At 49.1% G+C, this 24,533-nt stretch overlaps 1 protein-coding gene across 1 annotated transcript in view; it reads right to left on the bottom strand.

The window, feature by feature from the left end:
- GNA13 (G protein subunit alpha 13) overlaps nt 1–23,248 on the bottom strand; it is a 30,749-nt gene extending 7,501 nt beyond the window's left edge. The window contains exons 1-2 of the mRNA XM_043444929.1: nt 22,828–23,248; nt 20,321–20,547 (exon numbers count right to left, since the gene is read on the bottom strand). Coding sequence (XP_043300864.1) covers nt 20,321–20,547; nt 22,828–23,110 — 510 coding nt within the window. The 5' untranslated portion in view covers nt 23,111–23,248. The remainder of the gene's footprint in view (nt 1–20,320; nt 20,548–22,827) is intronic.
- Nucleotides 23,249–24,533: the final 1,285 nt, after the last annotated feature.

The following is a 24,533-nucleotide window of genomic DNA, read 5'->3' as shown; positions in this document are numbered from 1 at the left end:
CTGATGCAGAAGAGAGTCGCCGAAAGGCCTTGCCTGTAGGTAGTTTCTGCAATCAGGTGATTTCTGGGGCCACACTCTGACTCATGAGGCCTGAAAGCGGCAGATCTCAAAACTTTAGTCTCTGGATTCCCCTTATATACTTAAGATTCTTCAGGATCCCAAAGAGACTTTGTTTAAGTGGATTACAGCTACAATACCATGTTAGAAAGTAAAATGAGGCAGCTTAACAAATATTTTACTCATTAATTCATTTAAAAATACCAACAAACTCATTCACGCAAGCTTAGTAAAGAGTGGGAACTTGACTGCTTCTGCACCCACGCTGTCACCAAAGGGGCCGTCAGCTGGAGCCAGTTAAGCAGGTCCAGTCTCCTACAGAATGCCCACTGGAAACAGAATATCTTAACAGCCTCTCCAATTGTAGATATTTTTGTTTCTACACCAGAATTTGACAAATGACAGCTTATTAAAAAGTCTACCTTATACTCTCAATGGGTTTTTTACCCCCCCAACAACTTTGTAGCATCAAGCCCTAGAATACAGTGGACAATCAAGTGTACAAGACGTAATATGGAGAAAATCATATTCACTGTTATCATCACGATCTCTTAAGAAGCCTTATGGCTTGGGAAATTGACAAGCTCACAGTGGCAAGCAGACACAAGCTTTCTTAAATTCTGATTCTCAGTTGAAAGCTCAAGTTTTATCAGTGGCAACAAACTTATTTTCCTCAAATTGGCAGGCTAATAATTTCACTCATTTTCTTAAAAAAAAAAAAAAAAGCCCATCAAATGCCCAAATGTGAGTAAGCTGGTTGTCTGTTTCAAGGAAAAATGGTTTTCCATGAAAATTACAGTGAATTCAAACACAACATGGCCAGTTACCAAGGCGCTTCCAGAGACTGTGGTCTGTGTTAGGAGCCTGCTGTGTCCAGAGTGCTTCATGTGGAGATCTCAAACAGTCTTTACTGCTAGATCAAGGACAATCTTAGGGCAGCCTGGTGTGTGTCTTCCTTGGGGCTTTGCCTGCAATGCGGGAGACCCGGGTTCGATCCCTGGGTCGGGAAGATCCCCTGGAGGAGGAAATGGCAATCCACTCGTGTTCTTGCCTAGAAAATTCCATGGATGGAGGAACCTGGTAGGCTATAGTCCATGGGGTTGCAAAGAGTCAGACACGACTGAGCGACTTCACTGGTTCGTGTTTTCAGCTGAGGACGCTGAGCTGCGTGTCTGGGGCTCAGCCTGTGTGGAGGCTCCAGCAGCGGCAGCCATGCTGCTCTGCTATTGGCGCACGTCCGCCCGGCGACAGGAGAGGACTTCCCAGAGACACCACGAAGAGTGCAGAATGTGAAGCCTCCTTTTAAAGGCTTTCTGGGATCCCTGTGGCCCAGGGACCACACCTGGAGAACTGCAATGCGGGAGACCAGGTTCAATCCCTGGGTCGGGAAGATCCCCTGGAGCAGAAAATGGCTACCCACTCCAGTATTCTCGTCTGGAGAATCCCATGACAGAAGAGCCTGGCGGGCTACAGTCCACGGAGTTGAAGAGAGTCGGGTATGACTAACACTTAACTGCTAAACTGAGGTAGATGATTAGAAAACGAAGGACCACAAGCTCCCCATGAGCTTGGCCCCAGCACTCCTGCGGCAGCAAACCCAACCTGAACTGCCACGAGGCACTCTGCAATCTTTATTTCTCCTACTAGGTGAAACTATTGAAGTGTTTTGCTGCAAAACACAGTGGAGATGACACAGTATGCAGTATCTATCTGTAATCCAGAAAATTCTTAATTCCGTCAATAAATGCAGACTCGCGGGTTCATGATAAGTATAGCTCTGCAGTACACAGGTTTTGGTTTTCGCTATTTAAAATACGGACGAGGGACTTCCCTTGTGGTCCAGTGGCTAGGGCTCCATGCTCCCAATGGAGGGGGCCCGGGTTCCATCCCTGGCCAGGGAGCTAGATCCCACATGCTGCAACTAAGACCCAGCACAGTCAAATAAATAAATAAATAAAAATTTAAAATATGGACGAGGTAATCTGGCAGTTCTGAGTGACTATATTCTCTTCTTAAAACAGGAAAATCATCCCCATTTGGTCTCCTCTTGGTATTATTATACAAATACAAAGAAATATTTTAAATTTCACTAAGCTTCCTGATTTAACTGCATTCCCTAAGGGGGGAGGGGTCTCAGAACGTGCCTTTGTTTATTAGGAATTCATAACCTCACCAAAATCACATGATGATATTAAACAAATACGCATGGGCTCCCAATAACAAGTTTCAACTTCTACTGAAGAAAGTTTCATCAGTATTATCTACAAAGTCCTTTGTGCACTTGACACTGTACAAAATCTAAATAAAAACACTTTAATTCATTTTCACACATTTCAATGTGTGGATTATTGCTAATATTTTAAGTCCTAAATAAGGTGCCCTTTGCCTTCTCCCCTAACATTTGGCCAATATCTATTCAAGGACAAGAAATGCTTTAAAATATTATTCCTATGAAAAACATGTTTTGGTTTAGAATAACTCCTCAGTCAAAAAAAGTGATGTTAGTTCATCTTTTATATCACACGTGATATGACTGACCCTCCATTAGTGAGAAGACTGAGAGTAGGAATGATAATCTTAAGAATAAACTCAATGATCTTTTATTGCACACGGTGTGGTTATAATGGAGGCCCCTGACTGTTAAGAGGTGATGTTTCCCCCCAAACCTGTCCTGAGACAATATAGGTCTAAATACACACGTTCAGTGTGAACACACATGCTACAGAAGGGTGAATACTCTTCTGAATTCGGTAACTTAGGGGAAATTCCTTACAGGAGCTTTAAAGACCTCTACTGGGAAAACAACAGAGAGAAATCTGTATTTTTACAACCTCAAAAAATAAAAAAATCCAAATTAAAAGATAAAAAAGGACCTCACTGGTGGTCCAGTGGCTGAGACTCCGAGCTCCTTCTGCAGGGGGCCTCAGTTCGATCCCTGGTCAGGGAACTAGATCCCTCATGCCACAACCAAAGTTCAAATGCTGCAAATAAGATCCGGAACAGCTAAATAAACAAACATTTCTTAAAATATATATAAAATGTGTGTTATTTGCAATTCAACCATGAAGGACACAGAAAATGAATGATGGCATCCCTGTTCTCAGGAACTTCTGTCTGGGCTGAGTGGAATTCCTACGCTTCATTCAGCATGGCCTGGCCGCCCGTCACCTCCCCCAGGGCCTGGGAACGAACTGTAAAAAACCAGGGGCCGACCTCCCTCAAACCCTTTGCCCTAACCACTTCAGAGGTGATCGGAAGTCTTCCCCTGTCTAGCATTAACTTTGATTCGAGTCCTCTCTTCAACGCTGAGCAATCTGGCAAGCCCCTACAGTTCTCTGAGCCTCAATCTAACGGCGGGTAAAATGAGGAAGTCCCCTGGTTCAATGGATAATCACCGAAGTTGTGCCCTAGGCAACAATTTCAGTTTGTACAACTGATTTAAAGTGAAGTTCTCCTTTCCTCTACCCGTGTGCCTGTGGGCCCTGAAGTGGGCACTTCTGCTGTGACTCACCATTCAAGCTGTGCTGCTCAGTCCCCGGGCTAACACAGAAGCAACTTCAGGTACTGGGCAAGGAACACCACGGGTTCAAGGCTCACTCTTCTCTGGTTATGACTTGAGGCGCCATTTTAACTCTCCTCAGTATGTGTTACGTTATTGAAGAGAATTCTTAACTACCAAGGAAAAGCCATTTCGCATTTACGACTTTTTAAATGTAAGACGTTTGAGGTCACCTCTTAATCCTTTTCTCTGTGTGCAATCCCGAGCTAAGCTTCCAGGTGGCTGCGGCTGGCCTGAGGGGTCCGGGGCGCTCTGACGGCCTGCCGCTTCTCCCCCTGTGCGTGCACGCTCCGCCCACAAGGGCAGGGCCGCCGGGACCGCGCCGCTCCTCACGTGACAGGCTCTGCTGCTGACAAAGCCGGGGCCTGATGACGCCCCCTCAAGAGGCAGGGAGGCAGACAGTGAGACCAGCTGGCTCCGGCATCCCCTGAACTGGATTCTAGTTCTATCAACTACATTTCGCGCCAGCTTTACGGAGCAGAGCCTAAGCGGGGAGTGGCCTCAACGTTGCCCCTGGACAGCGGGCACGTGTCAGAAAGACTGTCTTTGTGGGCAGAGACCAAGTGGGTCAGGGGCCCACGCGCACCGCGCGGTGAGCCCACAGGCGGGCGGACAGCGCTGAGCGCCACGGCGCCAGACCACGCTCCCGGAACAGAACGCCACAGCACGGAAGAGCGAGGAGGAAAGCTACCATTTCACACAGAACAGCTCATCCCAGGACTTCTTCACAAGAAGCAAAAATGGAAACGAGGTTGCAGCTGAGGGCTGACGAGTGTCCGGTAGCTGGTGTTTGCGAGCTAAGTGAGGGCCGCCCGCGGCATCTCCCCAAGGGGTCAGCGCCAAGCGCGGACTGACGGAAGGCGGAGCCTGAGCACGCCGTCTGCACCCGGACGTGCAGCATGGCTGCCGGCGGCGAGGGTGTGGAGCAGAAAAGGCCACTTCACAGACCGTGGAAACGGTCACACCGCAGATTCTTCGGGAAGATCCCCTGGAGAAGGAAACGGCAACCCACTCCAGTGTTCTTGCCTGGAGAATCCCAAGGACAGAGGAGCCTGGCGGGCTGCAATTCATGGGGTCACAAAGAGTCAGACAGGACTGAGTGACTAAACCCCCACAGACTCTTCACCAGCAGGGACTCTGCAGGAAACACCTGATGCCTACACTGTCTTACAGTACCAGTGTTGTTAACAAAAGACTTAATCCGCTCTCACGGACGGGACTGTCACCAGGCCCACGAGCTTGGTCAGCAAGAAAAGCTGAGTATGCTGACCTGCCCTATTACACCAGTCCCACATCTCAGCAGAGGTAAATTTTCACTGAGATTTTTCAACTAATGGATGAAACCAAATTTTTTTGCAACAAGAACACACCTTCAACCACTAAAGCAGAACACTGAACGGCTTTTCAAAATCAACTTTGGGGAAGACTTGACTACATTTCCCGATGAGTTCAACCCAAGCCTAAAGGCAAAATACATTATGTAGGGGCTTCCCAGGTGGCTCAGTGGTAAAGAATCCACCCACCAATGCAGGAGATGAGGGTTCAATCCCTGGGTGGGGAAGATCCCCCGGAGAAGAAAATGGCAACCCACTCCAGTACTCTTGCCTGGAAAATCTCATGTACAGAGGAGCCTGGCAGCTATAGACCATGGGGTCGTAAAGAGTCAGACATGACTGAGCACGCACATGCATGCAAAAATCACTTTGACAATCAGCATTCCTGGAATTATAAGCAATGTCCAACCACTTAGAACATGTTCTCTGCTGTCAGGTTAAAATAGTGGGCATCCATTTCATGCAAACATGCAGCAGACAGATATTTCTAAAATAAAACACAGTTCTAGCAACATCTTTCAGACCAAAATGCAAGTGTTAAAAAAAAAAAAAAGCATCCATACTTGGAAATCCACTCAGCTATGCAAGAACGGTGAGGATAAAGCTGCAGTCAAGGCGACGCCCAGAGGCAAACATGAAGAAGATCCTACAGAACTTTCCCAGGTCTCTCACATTAGGATCACATGCTCGACGGCAGCACCGCCCGTGCAAGGCAGAGACTCTCCCCAGGGTGAGCTGCGTGGCCTCGGTCCAGAGCAGCATGAACGGTGCACACCTGCCATGGATCCCGGCGACAGTGGACCCCTCCTGTGAGCAACACGCTGTCCCCTTCCTGAAGAATCTCTCATTAGTAAACCGGCACTAAAAACACTTGTGTACAACTTTCTATTATGGATTTCTTCAATAAAAAGTCTGTGGAAGTTTGAATTCTCTCTTGTTAACACAAATGCCTACAAAATGCCCTTGATTTTGTCCTTTGGCATGTGAAGTCTAAAATATACCATCGAGCCTGTGACAGGAATTTTTGAAGAGGGTGCTCCTTAAAAACAAAGATTCCCTAGGCCTAGCACAGTTCCACCAAATCAAAATTTTAACAAGTCCCACAAGAAGTGATCCTGAGGAGCCCAATCCCAGAATCAGTTCATGTCTGCACATACTATTTTATTCAAAATTGGATTTCATATCTTTTTTAAAAAAAAATTATTTTTATTTATTTATTTGGCTATGCTGGATCTTAAAACACAGCCCCTGGGATCTAGTTCCCTGACCAGGGAGCGAACCCAGGCCCCTGCACTGGGAGCATAGTCTTAACTATTGGACCACTAGAAGTCCCTCATATTAATGTTATCTTTTGATACTGATTATACCAAACCAGCTAGGATTTTTAAAAACCTTTGTAAAAATGCCAAGAACATTAAGAATCTATATTAGAAATTTATTTAGCTTTATCTTATGATGGAAGTAGGTTTCAAGCAACATTTACTTGAGCTGAACTAGGTTTCACAAGAAAAGCATCGGGCCTTCCTTTGACGTATCTGAACTGTGACCTGAAGAGCAGAATTAAGCCTGCGAGCAGAGTTTTTTCTTTTTAAAGACTGGCGTGGTGACTCAGAGGTGCTTTACTTCCTGTGTTACTGCAGCTCTGGCCGCTTTCCTCTCCGTACCCCCAGAGCCAGTTTTCAAATGTCCCACACAGCCCACAGCCTTCAGAGGTGAGCTCCCAGAGCCTCGCGCAGTTCAAAGTCAATGGTCCTACAGCTGTAACTGAGTAAGCAGCTAAAAAAGCACAAATGAGAACAACTGTTAGAACTCCTACTTGGATTTTGGCAACAGGACCCTAAGGAACTTAAGACCTCAGTTTGTTATAAAATTAATTTGCTTCTGCAACAGACACCTGAACTTTGTATGACAGGTAAATAAATCAATGCAAACTGTTTAAGAGCAGTCTTTTTACCAGGTGAACAGGTAAAAATCACACTTTAGGAAGAAAAGAGCTGATAAAATTCAATCAAATGTGAACTATAAGTACTGCAGCGGATTTTAGCTTGTTACTAAAATGCTTAATCTCGTAAAATGTCTAGAACTTAACTGCAGGCTGATTAGGTATGTCTCATAAATGGCAGAAAATTCACTGTGAATAAAAGTCAATTAGAAAAATATAAGCGCTTCTTAATTGAAGCATCCCATCTTTATGTGTGGAGGCCCTTCTAGTTACGAGATTGCTGTTGCTGTTTAGTCGTCAAGTCATGTGTGACTCTTTGCAACCCCACGGGCTGCAGACCACGAGGCTCTCTGTTCATGCAATTTCCCAGGAAAGAATACTGGAGTGGGTTGCCATTTCCTTCTTCGGGGGATCTTCCTGACCCAGGGATTGAACCTTCATCTCCTGCTTTTGGGAGGTGGATTGTCTACCACTGAGCCACCAGCGAAGCCCCAGGTATGAGACTAGCACTACTTAATAGTTTTTTAAGAGTAAACATGGTAGTACAAGAAATACTAAAATTCAAAGGAAATCTGTATCATCATGATAATTAAGCAGTGAGAGGTTTTCCTCTGAGATCTAAGCATACACATGATTCTGAAAACGATGACATAACACGAGTTAACATCCAGCTTTTCTTTTCGCGGAGGAGCCGCCACTAGGCAAGCACCGTGAACAGCGCACACGTCCTGAAGAGCAGTAAACTACAAAACAGAGGTCTGTGTCCCAAACAGCCGAGTCCGACGGCGCAGTGGCTCTCACAGCTGCCGTGCGTTTTAAGCCCTTCTGTCTGCAAGTCTGGAGTATTTCAAAGAGGAAACACAACCGAGAGGTAAGAGAAGATCAGAAATCTCTTTACTCCTTAAACTGACCACAGCTGTGCGCTGGCCTGGCGGGTGGTGGTGCCCAACCGGCATCGGAAGGTTTTCCTGTACACCCACAATGTGCCTAAACTTTTCATCCGTCTTAACAATCCTCAAACTGAGCCAGGCAGACATGCTTCCTGAATACTCATTTAGGTAGGCTTCACCATACCTATGCTTAAAGAACATCTATTCAATAGGAAATTTATTAACTTGCCTTTAAAAGCGACCTGGAAGGTTTTCATTTTTTTTTAAATCAGTAGTTCATATTTGTATACACTGGTAATTTCAGCCCTGCAAATATCCTGGTGAGGCCACATCTAAATAGACTTTAGAGGAGACTTTAAATAGTCTATGAATAGACTCTGTGTAATATAAGCCCTTCCATCTGGCATTTACTTATATATAAGGTTTACAGCAAGGATCAAATGCCAGATATAAACAAGGAACAAAATGGAAATGTTTGAGGTTAAAGCTGGTTAGTGAATTGAGACTTCTCATTCCAATCTAAGGATGTGGCTGGTAATAAAGACAGGAGGCAATACTTCTTGCTGGATGGGCCCCAGGTCTGTCTCCCCCTTAGTTTTTATTTCAAAGAAAGACGCGGTGATGAGGCTGGTGAACTCCTCATGCCACCAGGCGTGATGCGCTCCTGCAGCACCGCCCCCTGCAGCTCACGTCTGCTTTCCTTCACCTGCCCTTCCAGATGTGCTCCTTCTGCAGGGTCTCCACAAAGAACCCATTTTACTGCTCCTTATCTTCGAGATGACTGACCTTTTTTAAAAATGACTTTATTCACTTTTTTCTGGAGAAAACGTCGCAGGCACTGAGGTGACACACAGCACGTTTTCGCCTTTGCCATGAAGCATCCCCCAAGTGCACCACTCACGCCTGTGGCGTGGCTCGCAGGGAGGAAGACGGCGTCCACTCACATTCAGAGACACGGAAGGGCGCCCCCTGCTCAGGGGGCAGGTCTAAGTTAAGTGGGGTCCAGCTGAATGCGCTTGCAGGTATCTCACTAGCACCTTCTATGTGCACCACTCAAGACTCCCAAAAGGGCCAAAATCAGTCAGTCACATTATAAAGCACCCAAACCTTTTTTGAAAGCATTTTTTTTTTTCAAATTAAACACCTCTCCAGACTAAGCTAGGTTATAACAGCCTAAGCAGAATTTTGGAAAGAATACTTCTAATTTAAATAGCTTCAGATTTCTCTTGCATGTAAGTTAGAAAAACAAAGTAGTGCACAATATTAATGAGACTTCTGGAAAGAAGTCAGCACTTTATTTTATAAACTGCCATTTTCTTGCCACTGCTCACAAATACAATCTTTTAATATCAGGTTCTCTAATTAGCCTTATCACCGAAGTGACGTGAAGCTAATGGTCTCAGTTTTCTAATAGTATTCCTGCAGTGTCACCAAATTCCAACTTACGTATAACACAAACTGTAAACGCAGTTTAATAATTCTACTACAGGTGTAACCAAAGAATGAAGGACTTTATTAAAATGCTCCATCCTGGAGACAGAAAATGAGAGTCTGGCTGTATGTTTACTAAGTACTTACAAATGCACATGTCTTACACTTTCAGTGTTCAGTTTTGTTATCTTACAGCATCAACTGGGGCTTCCCTGGTGGCTCAGAGGGTAAAGCGTCTGCCTGCAATGCGGGAGACCTGGATTCGATCCCTGGGACGGGAAAATCCCCTGGAGAAAGGAATGGCAACCCACTCCAGTATTCTTGCCTGGAAAATTCCATGGACGGAGGAGCCTGGTAGGTACTGTCCATCGGACTGCAAAGAGTCACACACGACTGAGCAACTTCACTTCTAAAGTATCAATTATTTTCAAAAGCCTATATAAGAATTACAGCCCCTTCTTTAAAATGCAGGCTTCAGAGTGGCAGACAGTATTTCTTTATAAAACCTTACTCCCTGAAAAATCAAACACAGTGTCTGGCAGGAGGCGGCACTGGGAGCTGGGCGAGCTCTGAGGTCGTGTGCCACGCTCTCAGCGGGCAGCGTCACGACAGGATGACCCATCACCACCACCACTTCACGAAACACTCACGTGTGGATACCGGAAAGAACTGTCCATGCAAGTAAAAAATTCACATCCACTGTCTAGATGAACACCTTACCAGTCCTCTGAGAAAATCACCGCCTTCCAGGAAACGCTAATGGTACAACACTAAGTGAAAAGGATATGAAATTCTGTACAGAAACTACAGGAGAGTTTAACTCGACAGGCAATACTGTATCCAAAGACTGGAAGAAAACACAGCAACGAATCAACACAGACGGAGATACAGTGGCCGACCAGGTGATACTCTACAATGGGCAGACATGTTTTAAAATCTAAGTTGGAAAAAAAAAAACTATTTTGAATTCTGGAGCCTATTACAAGTAATTCCCTCAGAAAACAAAATAAAAACAAAAACCAACCACCTTGTTTTCAGATAATGACAACACTAAGAAGCTTAAGAGTTCTGAACCCTGAAAAGTCCTCAAAATTAAGTACTTTTGGGAAAAGAACCAATCATATATGATCCCAATAGCATACAAAGAACTGTTGTTGAGTTCAGAAAGAAATGACCTTGACTGCTGAGAAAAACAAAACAGAAAGAATATGCAGTTTTCCAACATAAGACATAACTTCCCAAATCGAGTTTCAATTCCCCTGCTGTCCACACAGAGGAGCCCACAGGCGGGAGTGCTCTGTGACCCTGGGGGGCCTCTGCACGGGGCACCCTGTTGCGCTGCCCCTTGCAGTCCCCACGGCCCAAATACATGCAACAGTCAACATTAATTAACCAAGTCTTTCTACGCCTGCAGGTGAGAGGAAAACCCTGGTCACTTCGCTCCCAGTTTCCTGTTCAATCCAGCGCCCCATACTCGGGGCAGCAGAGAAGGCGGCCTGAGCAGTAAGGAGCCACTCCCAGCTCCAGTCAGTCAGGCCAGAGGGCACGGACGCGGGCAGCCGGCCTGCCTCACACACTGCTGGGTGTGGGCACGGCTCCCAGCACCCACAGTCACCGCTGGGTTAGCTGTGCTCTTAGGGGAGGCAGGGGGGCCCCGCAGTCAGGATTCCACTGTGACCCCACTCACCCAAACTAGCTGTGACCTCACCGTCAAAGGGCCTGTGTGTCTGGGCACTTCCTGAGCTGGCAAACACTCGCTGATTCCACGCACTCATGGCAGGGAGGCTACAGATAAGTGCTCTACACCATTCACTGGATCACCAGCAGCACTGCGGGGGACTGAGCTGCCCCTCACTGGACCCAGAGCTCCGTGACGGCAGGCTGGCAGGTGGTTCCCAGCCCCCAGGGCCTGCCCATCCCGGGACACGGCGTGGCAGCTGTTCCACACACACCTGATAAGGACGGGGAGCTGACGGGAACCATGCTCCGTCGCTGGGTCGTGAGCCACGGTCACAGGTAAGCAATGCCGGCCTCCAGGACAGCGCACAGGACAGACGGACGCTGGCTGGCTGCTCCTTGCCTGGGTGCCCACCCCCCAGGGAGCCCACCCCCCAGAGAGCCCACCCCCCAGGACCTGCACACGTGGTCCTCCTCCTGCCTGTTGGGCTCAACTCTTTCCTCACCTTTCCATCCCTGGGGTCTCAACCTCAACCTCACCTCTTCTGACCACTCTCCTGCTCTCTCGTCACTTTCCTTTTCCTCCAGAACATTTATCACATGTGTGGCTATTTACTTCTTTGCTTTTTAATGTGGGTTCCTCCAAACAGCATCTAAGATTGATTCGAACAAAGATTACTTTCATTCGGTTCACTAGCCAGTACTCAGCCTGCTAAAAAGTGCCTGACTGGTTGGTGGGTGGCCAGGCCCACGTCCTTGAACAGCTGCTGGAAGCTGGCAGCTGACGTGATCTCTTTAAGGTTTAACTCATCTCCTGAAACGCACTACATAAGGCCTTCTTGGCCTTTCACACTTGCTCTTCGGGTCTCACATTTGAAAAGAATTCAGATTTATTGTGATGAAAAATGGATACTCTAAAAGTAATGCCTAAACCTTCACATCTGCACAGAGTATAAAATAGCTACACATAAAAATATCAAATGGATATGTTCATATATATTCCCATAAAAAGAATGAAGTTCTACAGGATGAATTTTTTGTTTTATAAAGCTCCTTTTTCAAAAGAAAGTTATCTTACATTAAGGTCAAATGCGCAAAATACAAGCAGCGGGGACCGTAGCTCCTTACTAGACTGTAACTCCAGTCTTAAAGTTGACTGCAGTATGTGATCATAACGTAACAATTTAAAAGTTAAGAAAAAAATTAAGTATAACGTTCCTTACCCTAGCGTAGGGCCGAAATGTACATAATCCATGACAACAATTCAGTGTCCCCATTATTTTTTTTTTGTCCCCATTATTTTTGAAGCTGCAGCTAATAAAGACAGTTTTACTGCAAATGTGACAAATTAGTATCATTTGAAAATGGCAAATCATTTGCAATGCAATATTTTAACTCTACAGGCTAAATCACATTCCTTTTATGAAAATATTTCAATGAGGATATATAGTATTTGCAGCTTTGTAAATACAAAGCACTTGACTATTAAGGTTTAAAAAAAATTAACAGAAAATGAACTGACAGGCCACCTCACACCTGAAGAGCTCCATGCCCGCGTGGTGTGGGCATGTGCCTCCTCTCACCCGTGGGGCCCGCCGGGCGGGCACTGCCCGTGAGCCACTCCCCAGACACCGGAGAAGCTGGCGCCACCGCTCACGGCCAGCGCTGCCCGAGGTTTCCTTCTACTTCACGTCAGTCAATGCGAACCACTACACTCCTCGGCAGGAAGCCTCAACGCACATCACACCTTCATGTCAGTCAATGCGAACCACTACACTTCTCCACAAGAAGCCTCAAGGAACGTCACATGATGTCAGAGTGCAGACTCGATACACAGTTTCTATTGAGGCAGTTCATTCCACTTAGCAGGAGAATAATCTTGAAAAGATCACTTGGGGAGAAAAAGTGGTAACCAGGATACCGAAAGGGAAAGTGAAAGCCTCTCACCCCAGCAGGACTCACTTCCCAGCCCCTCTTGCTGAATTTTCTAGAGAAGACAAACATCCCGCAAACAGGCTGAGGCAGCTGCACGGGTGAAACACCCAGCGACACCCGGCTGTCTGGGGGAGGCAGGGCTGGCGATACCAGGGCTGTTTGCAAATTTGAAATTTATTTTTCTCCATTACTCTATTAATGTTTTCAGTTGGTATTTTTTAACAAAATGGTCAGAAGTTCTAAAATCTCTCAGAAAGTAACATGAAACCTTAAAAAATGAATAAATAAAGATTCTGTGTTTCATGAATATAATGAATTTTTCTAGGTTGGAAAAGCCCAAACACCCTCCTTAACATGAATGCTGACGACATCTCTGCCAGGGAATGGCGAAAGGGAAAGTGGGTCCATGTGCGCCGGGGGGATGCTGGAGAAGCATGGGGCAGGGAGCCCACACTCTGGCCAGTTCAGACCACACACCTGAAGTGTTCCAGGATCATGTTCTCCAAACAATTAAATAATTCCGGCTATACATCTCATGCAATGCAGGAGACCCAGGTTTGATCCCTGGGTTGGGAAGGTCCCCTGGGGAAGGGAATGGCACCCACTCCAGTATCCTTGCCTGGGAACCCACAGCTCCAGTCCATGGGGTTGTGAAACAGTCAGACATGGCTGAAGCAGCCAAGCACTCACACATGCAAACATCAAGAACCACATCAAGAGTTTCCAATCTGAAAATCCAGTGCAGTGACGCTGGAAAGGAGACGGAGCAACAGCAATGGAAACCTCAGCCTCCTATGGTGCTGCCTCCATCAGAGACCACGTGGTCTGATGAGAATGACGTGCTCTTCTGCCCTGGTCAGAACGCAGGATTTTTACACTGGAAATCAAGCTCACAGAGTCAAATCACAGTTGACAGTGCTTTATACTCTAGCAAACAACTTACAGTCTGCATGTGGCAGGACTGTTAACAGCTAATGATGGTAACATGATCAGTAGGTGTCGGGCACTGGGCCACAGCCTTTATTTACGTGGATGATCTGAGCTCATGGAATCCCTGCAACTCATAATAGTCTCAGAATCGTCCCCACTTCACAGTGGAAGAAAGAGGAAGTCAGAGAGGCTGGGGGCCTTCAGGGGCTCACACAGGAGAGGCGGAGCAGGACGCCCGCGCGGTGTGGCCTTCGAGTCCACTTCACCCCAAGGCACAGCGGGAAACCACATCACACCGTAAAGTCACCACCTTAACGCCCTTCACAGAAAAGTTTTACAATATGTAAAATAAATCAGTAAATGCAGACATGATTACTTTCTAATTTGTTTGGAAAATACAAAGTAAAGTTCCACGCAGCAAAACCAAGTGTACAAGTCTTACGACTTAGACCAAAACCAAAACCACTGCGAGAAGAGCAGTTCTATTGAAGGACTCCGCGGCTGCTGAACAGCAGCTGTGGACGGAAAGGTTCACCCACTGCATTGATTTCAAAATCTTTTTTATTCATTTTGCCAAAAGAAGAGAAATTAAATTGGAAAGATCAAGATAAACCACTACCACCACTGAGACTGGCAAATTTAGCAAAGGCCACTAAAGTCCAGTTTCAAAACAAATGTATTTCCTTGATCCATATCAGCTCATGCTAATAACGTGAATGTAACAAAACCTCTTCAACAAAGGCATCTTGTAAAAATAAAAAAAAACGTTCACAACACAGACTGAAGAATTGTATCACACAGCTAGGAAAAGACCATGGAACAAAAAATCACTATTGATTTCCAGAAACAGGTACTTTATAATTGGAAGAAAAATTTGCAACTGTAATTTGAATCTGGAATGCTCATAAGCAGAATGCAATCTGTGGCAACTACATGAGAAACGTGGCAAAGGGATTCATAAACGTAACAGAATAAAAGTGCCCTGACGTCTTTTAACCCCAATAACAGCTCTAAGCAACTGTGTACAAGATGTGCACCAAGTCCCAAATGTCCCTTTCCTAGAAAACTGTATGCCTACCTTCCAGATAACTGGCCGTCATTAAACTTCTACTCTTCAGGGTACGTTAAAACCACGTTCACTGATGAAACATCAGGTGAGGATCAGCAAAGCTAGCTTTCAAGGCGGAGAACGTTCCAACAGCCTTTCCCATGATGCACGCTGGATGGGACAGACTGTACCTGTGAGTAAGTTTGCTGGTACACTTAGGATGACCACCACCATCGTGACTATGAGGTACCAGAGTAACAGGAGGGGCACAGGACGTAGGGAGAGCTCAGAGCGCCTGTCAGGGCCGTGCCACCCCGCCCTAAGAAACAAGCTGCCAGAACGTCCCAGGGGTGCTAACTGGGCGCAGCGTGCTGGGGGGCCGGGACAGCAGGAGCGCGCCCCGAGGCCTGGGGGGCCCCTGGACAGGAGGCGCAGGCCGGGCTCCAGCCCCACGTGTCACCGTGCCCACCCCTGTGACCGGAAGGCACGACCTGCTGCCTCCGAGTCTGCCCATCTGCGAGAGCAGGGCCAGAGCCCACACCTGTATGCTGGGCCGACAGGACGGGCCACCCCTGTCAAAGGTGAAGCGGGACCACGCAGCGCACGGGGTCCCGGGGCGGCTCTGCTCTCCCCACAGGCGAGCCCCCCGCCCTTCCGAGCAAGGGCTACACTGCAGGCAGGAGGAGCAGCAACAGGGACCACACACGGCCCAGGGTTCCACTGCCGCTCTTCAGCACCAGCGCTCGGACCCCCACGGCGAGCCAAGCTTCTACCAAAGTAAAGCGACCGAAACGCGAGCATGCCCACTCGATGTGACACGTGAGGAGACAGACGCAGGTATGCGTGTACGTGTGTCACGTGCTGCGTGTTAGTCACTCAGTCGCGTCTGACTCTTTGCAACCCCATGGACTGCAGCCCACCAGGCTCCTCTGTCCATGGAATTCTTCAGACAGGAATACTGAAGTGGGTAGCCATTCCCTTCTCCAGGGGAATCTTCCCAATCCAGGGATCGAATCGGGGTCTCCTGCATGGTGGGCAGATTCTTCCCCAGCTGAGCCACCAGGGACCCCCGTGTTTGTCACACGCACAGTCTCACAAAGTCACACTAAAGCTACAAGCACGCGCCCAACAGCCTCTCTGTTTTCAATGTGAACAGCAGACAGCTCTGGGCTTCCAAGGCTTAGCTAAAATGTAACCATTCTGACATCTGATCAAGTTCACCCAAAAAATAAACACAAATTTTACAGAGACCTAAATTTTAAAATCTCTACAAATTCTAATGTTACATATAATCCTTGTAATACAGACTTAAATATTTCACCCTAAGCCTACCATCAGTAGATTTTTAGCAACTTGAAGTCAAAGTCCTTTATTGATTTCATTTCATAAAGAAAATGGACCAAATCCTTCTCCAACTATTTTCTCCTGAAAACAGTTCACAACTGAAACTAGTGACCCTCCCTTTAAAGCAAATCCTGAGTAGTGCTGCGCACAAACGAAGCCTCTCTCCACAGGACCTCGCATCCATGCCACAGAGCCAACAAGAAACAACCGTCTCAGCCCCAGGAAGCTCCTACTTGACTGAGCTCTCCGCGCCCCCTCACAGGCCCGCGCTGGAGGCTCAACAGTTATGTCACCCAGACCGCGGGAAGCTCAGTCCTAAGAAAGGCGAGCTCAGCCTGGAGAGGTGAAGCCGTCCTCAAGCACCAGCTGCAGCCCTGGAGCGAGAGAAACCACGTCAAACTCAAGGCAGTTTCAGTGGCGGGAGCCGCCGAGGCAGGACCGGCCGTCACAGGAAGCCGCGCTCACGCTGAAACCCAGGAGTGCGGCCCAGGCTCCCTCACTCCCGCCCTGTGTAAGGGGTCTGTGCATCTCGCGTAGGCTCCTGAATAAGCAACTGTATATCACGGACGCCAGTGACTCCTAGCCGTGCTGTTAGCTCTCACACGCATCTCCAGCCTCGGGCTCCCATCTCTGGAGCCATCTCAGCAAATTCCCTAGCTACGGTCACCTTGTTTGTCTAGAGAAGGTATCTCTCCAGCGCAGGGGCAAGCTATGGCGAAGGCACGCCCCAGGCAGGGGTTACAGACATCTAACTGAGACGCTAAGAGACCACCTCTCGGGATGCACTGTCCTCAGTGCGAGAGTTCAAAGGAACGAGAAGACGACAACGTAAGCTCTAACAACAACGTGAACCTTTAGACTTTTCTTTTCCACAGTAAGGCATTTAGCTCACTCACAATGATACTAACCAGAAAAGGAAATGTTTGCCTTTAGGAGCTAGAGAAAGAAAACTTTATGTTTGCACCCAAAGTTATTACTAACAAATGAACAGCCTGCTAAAAACTAAAAACCTATGCTGTGTGTGATATCACTACACTACCCTCGGCCCAAAAACTGATTCAAGGGCAGTCATTCCTCTTAAGCAAAAAAGTGGTAAAGAGCTTAGAAACTGCCCCTATTTTTTTTTGCATTTAAATTTGCATTAATAAGCTTAATAATCAAGTGGTAGTTGAAAACAAAAAGGCTTATATTTTAGTTATTTTAGCTGCTAAATCCTCTCATTTCCCCGATGTTTACTTTTCCTATCCAAGATTCAAGAATATACTACACGGTTAAACATAACAAAAAAGAAAAATCGATTCCATAATACAAGAACTTCCCATCTCCTGGAAAATTAACAAACTAGCACATAGAGAACTCCATGGACAGGGAAGCCTGGCGGGCTGCAGTCCATGGGGTCGCAAAGAGAGGGACACAACTGACCAACTAACACATCAACAACAGAAACACCCATATTTCCCAGAAAAAAAAGGGCTGTTTTTTTCTAGAAGAGCATTATAATTCAGATCACCTAACAAGATGAGGAAATAAGTGTCAGACCCTATGGCAGTGAGAGGGAGACCAAACAGAAGGCAGCCCAAAGGAGACCCTGCCTCAGAGGGAGGGCGGCCCAGGCGGGGCCCCCAGCAGGCAGGGCCGCTCGGCACCGGACAATCACCCCTCACCCTTATGTGGGTCTGCCACGGACACTGCACCGACCAGGGGCCCTCCCAGGCTCCCCAGGTGAGGAAGGGGTCGTCGCGGAAACCGGTCTGTCCTTCAGATTCCAGCTGAACCCACGGAGAAGGCCCGGGCCTGCAGGGAGTCGCGTCCACCCTGTTCTGTGAAGGGGAGCCCAGATGAACGGGAACAGGAGTGAAGGCGCCGGGCAGCGGGCCTGGTGAGGGCGGCCGTGGGTAGAAGTCCGCAGCGCGCGGGGTCTGAGTGGGTGCGGGGTGTCACCAGCGAGCCCCTCAGAGTCCAGGCTCACGGAAGAGGTGGCTCTGTGTTCTGGAAGCAGTGGAGATGAGCAGAGCTTCCTGGCAAACCCGGCCAGGTCTGGACAAGGTTACTGGGGTCCAGGGAGGAGACAGCAGGCCAGTGGGAAGGAGGGGCGGAGTGGAGGATGCAAGAGACCTCCAGAAAAAATGGGACTTGGGCTTTGTGTATGCAGACAAGAGAAGGAATGAAAGAGGCCGCGGAGAAAAATTTTAAGGAAGCAAAGTGACTGCCCAGTGTCAGCCACATGCCAGGCACCACGGAGCATCCCAAAGTATGAGAGTCATTAATTCCACGTAATAACCCAGTTCCTACCACCTGTGCCAGGTACCGTTAACAATGCGGGGCAGACAAGCAGGACCCCTGTCCTCAGGAGCTTAAACCAGACCTCTCCCCGTTCCTCCTCATCATGACCTTGCCTCTCCTTGTCCCCGAGGCTGTCTCTGCTCTGAAAGCATCAGCTGGCTCAAGCCAAGAATCTGCAGGTCCTCAGCCTGAGTGGTTTAACAGTCTGTTCTTAAAGGCAAATAGATTCTCAGGAATATCTTCTCAACAGTGACGACCACGAGAGTGTAAGACGTGAACGCTCAAAAGCAAGAAGACCACAAGAGTGTAAGACGTGAACGCTCAAAAGCAAGAAGTCCATCCTCACCTAAGCGGACCTGCGGAGCTTCCCACAGAGCCCTGTGCAGGATGGCAGGCTGGACACTCCCTGAACCAGCGTGCAGAGTGCTATTACACACAGACGTTTCTTCCCTGACCTGCAAGGATGAATAACCTCCTGACAAAGTGCAGAGTGAAATGTGGGGCTTGTTGGGAAGATGAATTTAGAACAAAGAACAACAATCCACACTTAACAACAGCAGGGAGGCTACAGGAAGCTGAACAGGGGTGTGTGAAGGACAAAAACTAACCCAAGTCCGAGCGCCGGAGGGAGGTTACCTGTCGAGTCAGATTTGTAATTTTCAACATAGAATGCTTCCAGCTGCTCAGCCTTAACAAGGATGCAGGACCGCCTCTGCCGCTTACTCATGCATTAAGTTAACAAACAAAACACACAACAAAGGAGAGACCCGACGCAGACGGCACACGCGCAGGCCGTCATCCAGACGGAGCAGAAATTCAGGGCTCAGCTTTATCAGCAGCCGTCGTGGACACTTTTCGAGAACTTCTGGTAGCCAAGGCTGCTGCCGAGCACAAGCTGTAACGGCAAGGACTGCCGGCTGCTCGTCACCGCAGCCACACCCAGATACGGACCCGTCTTAACACCGTGACATCACCCAACAAGTTTCTAAGCAGTTTTACTTTCAACTGTCACTTTATTTTGATCACATTACAGTAAAACTTACTTTACATCTGAACTCCCTCCAAACTGCATACAGGAGAGATGGCTATCATTCTTGGGATCTTTCTGGTCTTTGGCAAATAAATCCCCCAGATACAATCAACGCATTCACAATGCTTTGTAATTTATTTATTTATTATATTTTTTTTACCTTTAACCTAGATCAGAACCTTATTTTCCACCCTCTCCTCAATGCTGTGTAATAGCTACAAACTTTTACAGTCTTGTGCAAGACAAAGTAGAAATAATAAATGCAAAATAAATTCTAGGTGTTTCCCATGGAAAAGAGAAGTACAAAAAACAACATATTATTTTAAGAAGGAACATTTTGTAAAATGTGCTTAGAAGCTTTTAAAAAGCATAGCATGCAAATATACAAAAAGTGCAATGACTGTTAAACATTAAGAATTCTAACCTATACTGATGAATTGTGAAATAAATACCTCTAAAGGCTAAAGAGCATACTTGAACAATTAAGTTACTGAACTCTCAATTCAAAAATAAAAGGTCAAAGATTAATATTGCTGCTATAACTGAGATGAAATTACTTTTAAAAGGAGAAAAAATTAGATGAAAGTGCCTAAGAAACTTCATTATGATCTTACCCTAGAAAAAGAAAAATGAGCAACTAATTACTCAATATAACAGCTTCACCAAACCCACTGGGGGTTTGCCTTATTTTTATCTTGGTTAGTTTATAAAGCTCATCTGGAAAACTATCCGTATTTCTGAGGCTAAAATTTTGGATACAAACATCATATTGTGGAAGGCAGTGAAAAAGGTGTGTTACAATCAGATGCCAATAAATGCCATTAAAATAAAATCACAACATTAAAAAAAAAATCTCTTACCAGTTGAAACTCTCGACGCCGGTCATAGGCATTTTGTATGCCACTGTCTGCCCATAACGCTCTTATAGCAGGAAGGTACTGTAAGAAAACTTGCGTTTCCACGATTCCCTGGGCGGTCAGGGGTGTCCGGGTATCGAATGCCATCAGCTTGTCTCCATTGAGCTGGTTTGAGTTATCCCCCCAAGGAATGTGGAGTTTCTCTCGGGCATCTACCAGCACCCTCATACCTTTGTTTGAAAAAAAAAGTGTGATGGGAGTCATATTAGATAGTCTCACAGATTCGATTCTTGTATTCTTTCCTTAAACTTCTTGAGTATTCTAGGCCCAGCACCTCCAAAAAATGGAGACCAACATCAAAACAAATAGAAGTAACTTCTCAGAGTGTAAAAAGAAAAAAAAATTAAAACTCACAGTTGTTCAGTTATAAAATTAGAACCTTGAAAAGCAAACACAATTTAACACAAGTGCTTCTTCTGTAGTATTTTAACATGTTCTAATTAATAAAATAATTCCTGGGGAGAAGAGAAGTCGCAAGACAACCAAAACCAGCAAACAAAGAAGAAACTCCGCTGCATAACCTGATGTCCAGGCTCTGAAGATCTGCAAACAAGGCTTTGAGTCTATCAGAGAGACTCTTATGAAACGCCAAGAGGAGACTCAGCCCCGTGCCCTCCCGGTCCCTGAGCACCCTGCCCAGCCCAACCCACGGCTTCCAGGACCACACTCAGAGCTCAGACACTTCTCCCCTCCCAAGCTTCCAATCCGGGTGAGGCTCAGGGTGGCGTGAGACTTCCCTAAAAGGAGGAAGACCAACTGCAAAAAAGATGTAGAAGCAGAGATTTCAACTCACAGAGATGAATTCAAACCCATTATTTCTAACTCTACACAGTTACCTTTCGTCCCTCCTAACAGTCACATGACTATTAGATCATTTGTTTAGATAACTGAAAAACCCTTTGGCTGTCAATTTTCTGATCGCGTCAACTCAGAAAATGCAGACGGCCAGTGACTTCATCTCACCAACGCTCGAGGTAGGTCACAGTTAGGAGCCCGTGTACAAGAGGAACCAGGTGTTAAGCAAGAGCCAGGTGTCTACCTGGCTATCAGTCAACAGTAGACCTGGCTGGTCTACTCGTTAACAGAACCCCTTACAAACAGCTGCATCAGCTACAGGTACCTTCGCTTAAGGACTGACTACACCGAGTCTCGGACCTTGAGAGAGACCTTAGATTAATTTTTTACTAAACAAGAAGAAAGGATAAATTCAACCTCTTTTTACAGCTTACTGCAGAAGTCCTAGGGCTGGTTGTGGTCTGTGAGCTCCTGGTGTCCTGCCCCTCCCTCATCGTTGAACCCACAAAGCTCCCCCTCTCCATTCCCCGCACCCCAAGCAGTTTTCCTCCACTCAATCCTGGGAGGGGAAAAAAAAGTGACTCAAAAGAGTAACTTAAGTACTTCCTCAACAAAACCCCCCCTTGAAAAAAACGCTGCTTGGAAAGGCTTGACATCTATTACCCACCCCTAGATAAACTGCTACCCAGATACAACAGAGAGCACCCTCAGGCACCTGAAGAACCAGGCTCTGTATCTCAATTCTGCCAAAATGCCTTTTATAAAGTCCAAGACAGCTAGACACTACAAAGAGTGCTAATTATATCTCAAATGACAATAGTAAAATCCACCCCCCATTTGTTTGAAAGCCCAGAACTAAAACTCCTGTGCGTTTTTCACTTGAGAACAAAGATCAACTCTAGTTTTAAAAATACCCACGAACAGCAGCAGAACCTGTGACCCAAGCCGACACTGATTCATTGACTCCGCCTGCACGGTCTCAGGCCCTAGACCCTCTGTACCCACACACAAACCCGTTTAAGCAGTAGACGCTCCCCCCACCGCAGTCAGAAGCAGAAGGAGGGTGCAAGGTGCTCGGTGATGACAGGCACACATCCTGCCCGACCGTGACACTGGGGCGAAAAACCACTGATGCTAAAACTTTTTTAGACCGACTGCATGGTGCGCTCTTTCCTGACGGCAGCACAGCAAACAGGACACCCTCGAGTTTCACATCCTTGCCCCCAAAGGGCCAGGAGCCTGTCACCCTTCGCTCTTGACCAGAGTCTCGGGCACAAGGTTCCGGAGCTCCGCGGCTCCGGAGCTGGGAGTAGCCCCGACCCCATGTGACTCGGCCACCCGCCACCCGGGGCGCGAGGCTGGACGGGCAGCGCCCGGGCTGGTTCGTCCGGGGAAGAGGCCAGCCTGCACCCCGGGGCGCTTCCCTCCGGCGGGGGGCGAGGCCAGCGGCGGGGTGAGGGCCCCCCCCCCCCCCGGCATCCTCTCCCCCGGCCGCGCCCCCTTCCCGCGCGCCCGGCCCGGGGCTCCGAAGGGGAGGGCGGTGCCCGGCGCCGCCGCCCCGGCCCCCGGCCCCCCGATCCCCGGGCCCCCGCCCCCAGATCCCCCGGCCCCCCAACCTCCCCAGTGCCCCCGCTCCCCGGCCCCGGGCCCCCTACCTTTGATCACGTTGCTGTAGATGGTGGGGCGGAACTCCTCGCGCGCGCGCTGATCGAAGTCCTGCCCGTGGATGATGCGCATCTGCTTGAGGAAGGTGGACTTGCCGCTCTCGCCCGCGCCCAGCAGCAGGATCTTCACCAGGCGCTTCACGTAGGTCTTCTCCCGCGACAGGCACTTGTCGATCTCCTTGGACTTGCGCTGCTGCTCGGCCTCGCCGCTCGTCAGCACGCAGCCCGGGAAGCACACGGACAGCACGGACCGCGACGGCAGGAAGTCCGCCATCTTGCCGCCTCGGCGGGGCCCTGCGGCTCCTCCGCCCGCTCGGCGCGCGGCTCCGGCTCCGGCTCGGCGGCTCGAGGGCGGGGGACGCCGCGGCGGCCCGGGCGCGCCGGCGGAGGGCGGGAGCCGGCGGTCTGACTCGCAGGGCGGGCCGGGCAGGGCGGGCCGGGCGCGCCGCGGAGGGAGGGCAGGAGGGCGGGCCCGGCGGGGCGGCGGCCCCGGGGCGTGCGCGCGCCCGCCGCCTCGCGGGGGCGTGCACGCACGCCGCTCCCGGAGACTCGCGCTCTCTCGCGAGCCCGCGAGCTCCGCCAGGCGCGCGCGGGGCGGGGCGGGGCGCGCGGGGCGGGGCGGGGCGCGCGGGGCGGGGCGGGGCGCGCGGGGCGCACGGGGCGGGGGCCCGGCGGTCACGTGGCCCGCTCCGCCGCTGCGCCTCCTGCTTCCCTGGAAGGAGCCGTACCCACCTCCGGGCTGCGCGGCTACTTCCGGGGGTCCAGGGGGCCGGAGACCCGCCCCAGGCTCTGCCCTCTGGGCTCCCAGCGGCTCCCGCCGCTCCCAGTCCCCGCCACCGGCCGCCGAAGCCTTTGGCTCCAAAGTTGTTCAAACAGAGAGCGGGCGTTTGCGGTTTCGGTGCATCTTCTTCCAGTGGGTCCCTTGACACCCCGCCCTCCCGAGCCCGGGATGGGAACCTGCGTGACCCCCCAGCCCCACCCGAGACCCTACCAAGACTCTGCTTGGGGAGGAAGGGCCGGGGAGGCGCCGGGACGGGCTGTGGATGCCTCCGGGACGCGGTCCGCACGCAGGCTGACGCCGACGCCTGCACGGGTGAGGTCACCCCGAAAATCCCCCCGCACCGGACACCGACGCGGCTGTTCCCGAGAGGAAGCAGATAAGCAGACAGACCGAGGACAGGAGCCGGCGGAGGTTAGGTTTCCTGCCGGATTGCAGAGGATGTGACCGGCCAAGACTCGGGCCCGGACACCTGCAGGGCTCCGGGAGCACAAGTGACCAGGGCTGGCAGAGGGACGCCTCGCAAGGACCCCGGAAGCCAGCTTCTGTCTAAGCGCTCTAGTTTCAAGTGGAAAAAGCCCTCTGGGCTGGTCTCTATGGCGGTGCAACTCCTCCCAAGAGCCTTGCCTGGGGCTTCCGGGGCTCAGAGGCTTGTGTGTGTCAGGCAGCGAGGTAGCAAAGAGGTCAGTGCCCCCGACAGGCTCAAGAACACGTTTAAACAAAAAAATCAGTGCTAATCAGTTTACTGGCCCGATTGGGTTAGTGGCTGAGGAGCCCCATGACTCAGTAAATTGGCTGCAGTAAACAATACCTGCAGTAGGATTATCGCCTGTTGTCCCGGCCAAGCGCACCATGTGGACAAGCTGCCCTATACAAAGTAGGGTAGGTTCCCCTCCAGAATCACTAGGCGGTGCCTTTA

Source organism: Cervus canadensis, chromosome 1 (genome assembly GCF_019320065.1).
Source record: "Cervus canadensis isolate Bull #8, Minnesota chromosome 1, ASM1932006v1, whole genome shotgun sequence".
Classification (NCBI taxonomy): Eukaryota; Metazoa; Chordata; class Mammalia; order Artiodactyla; family Cervidae; genus Cervus; species Cervus canadensis.
Note: the sequence above shows the minus strand (reverse complement) of the source record. Positions and strands in the feature narration are given on the sequence as shown.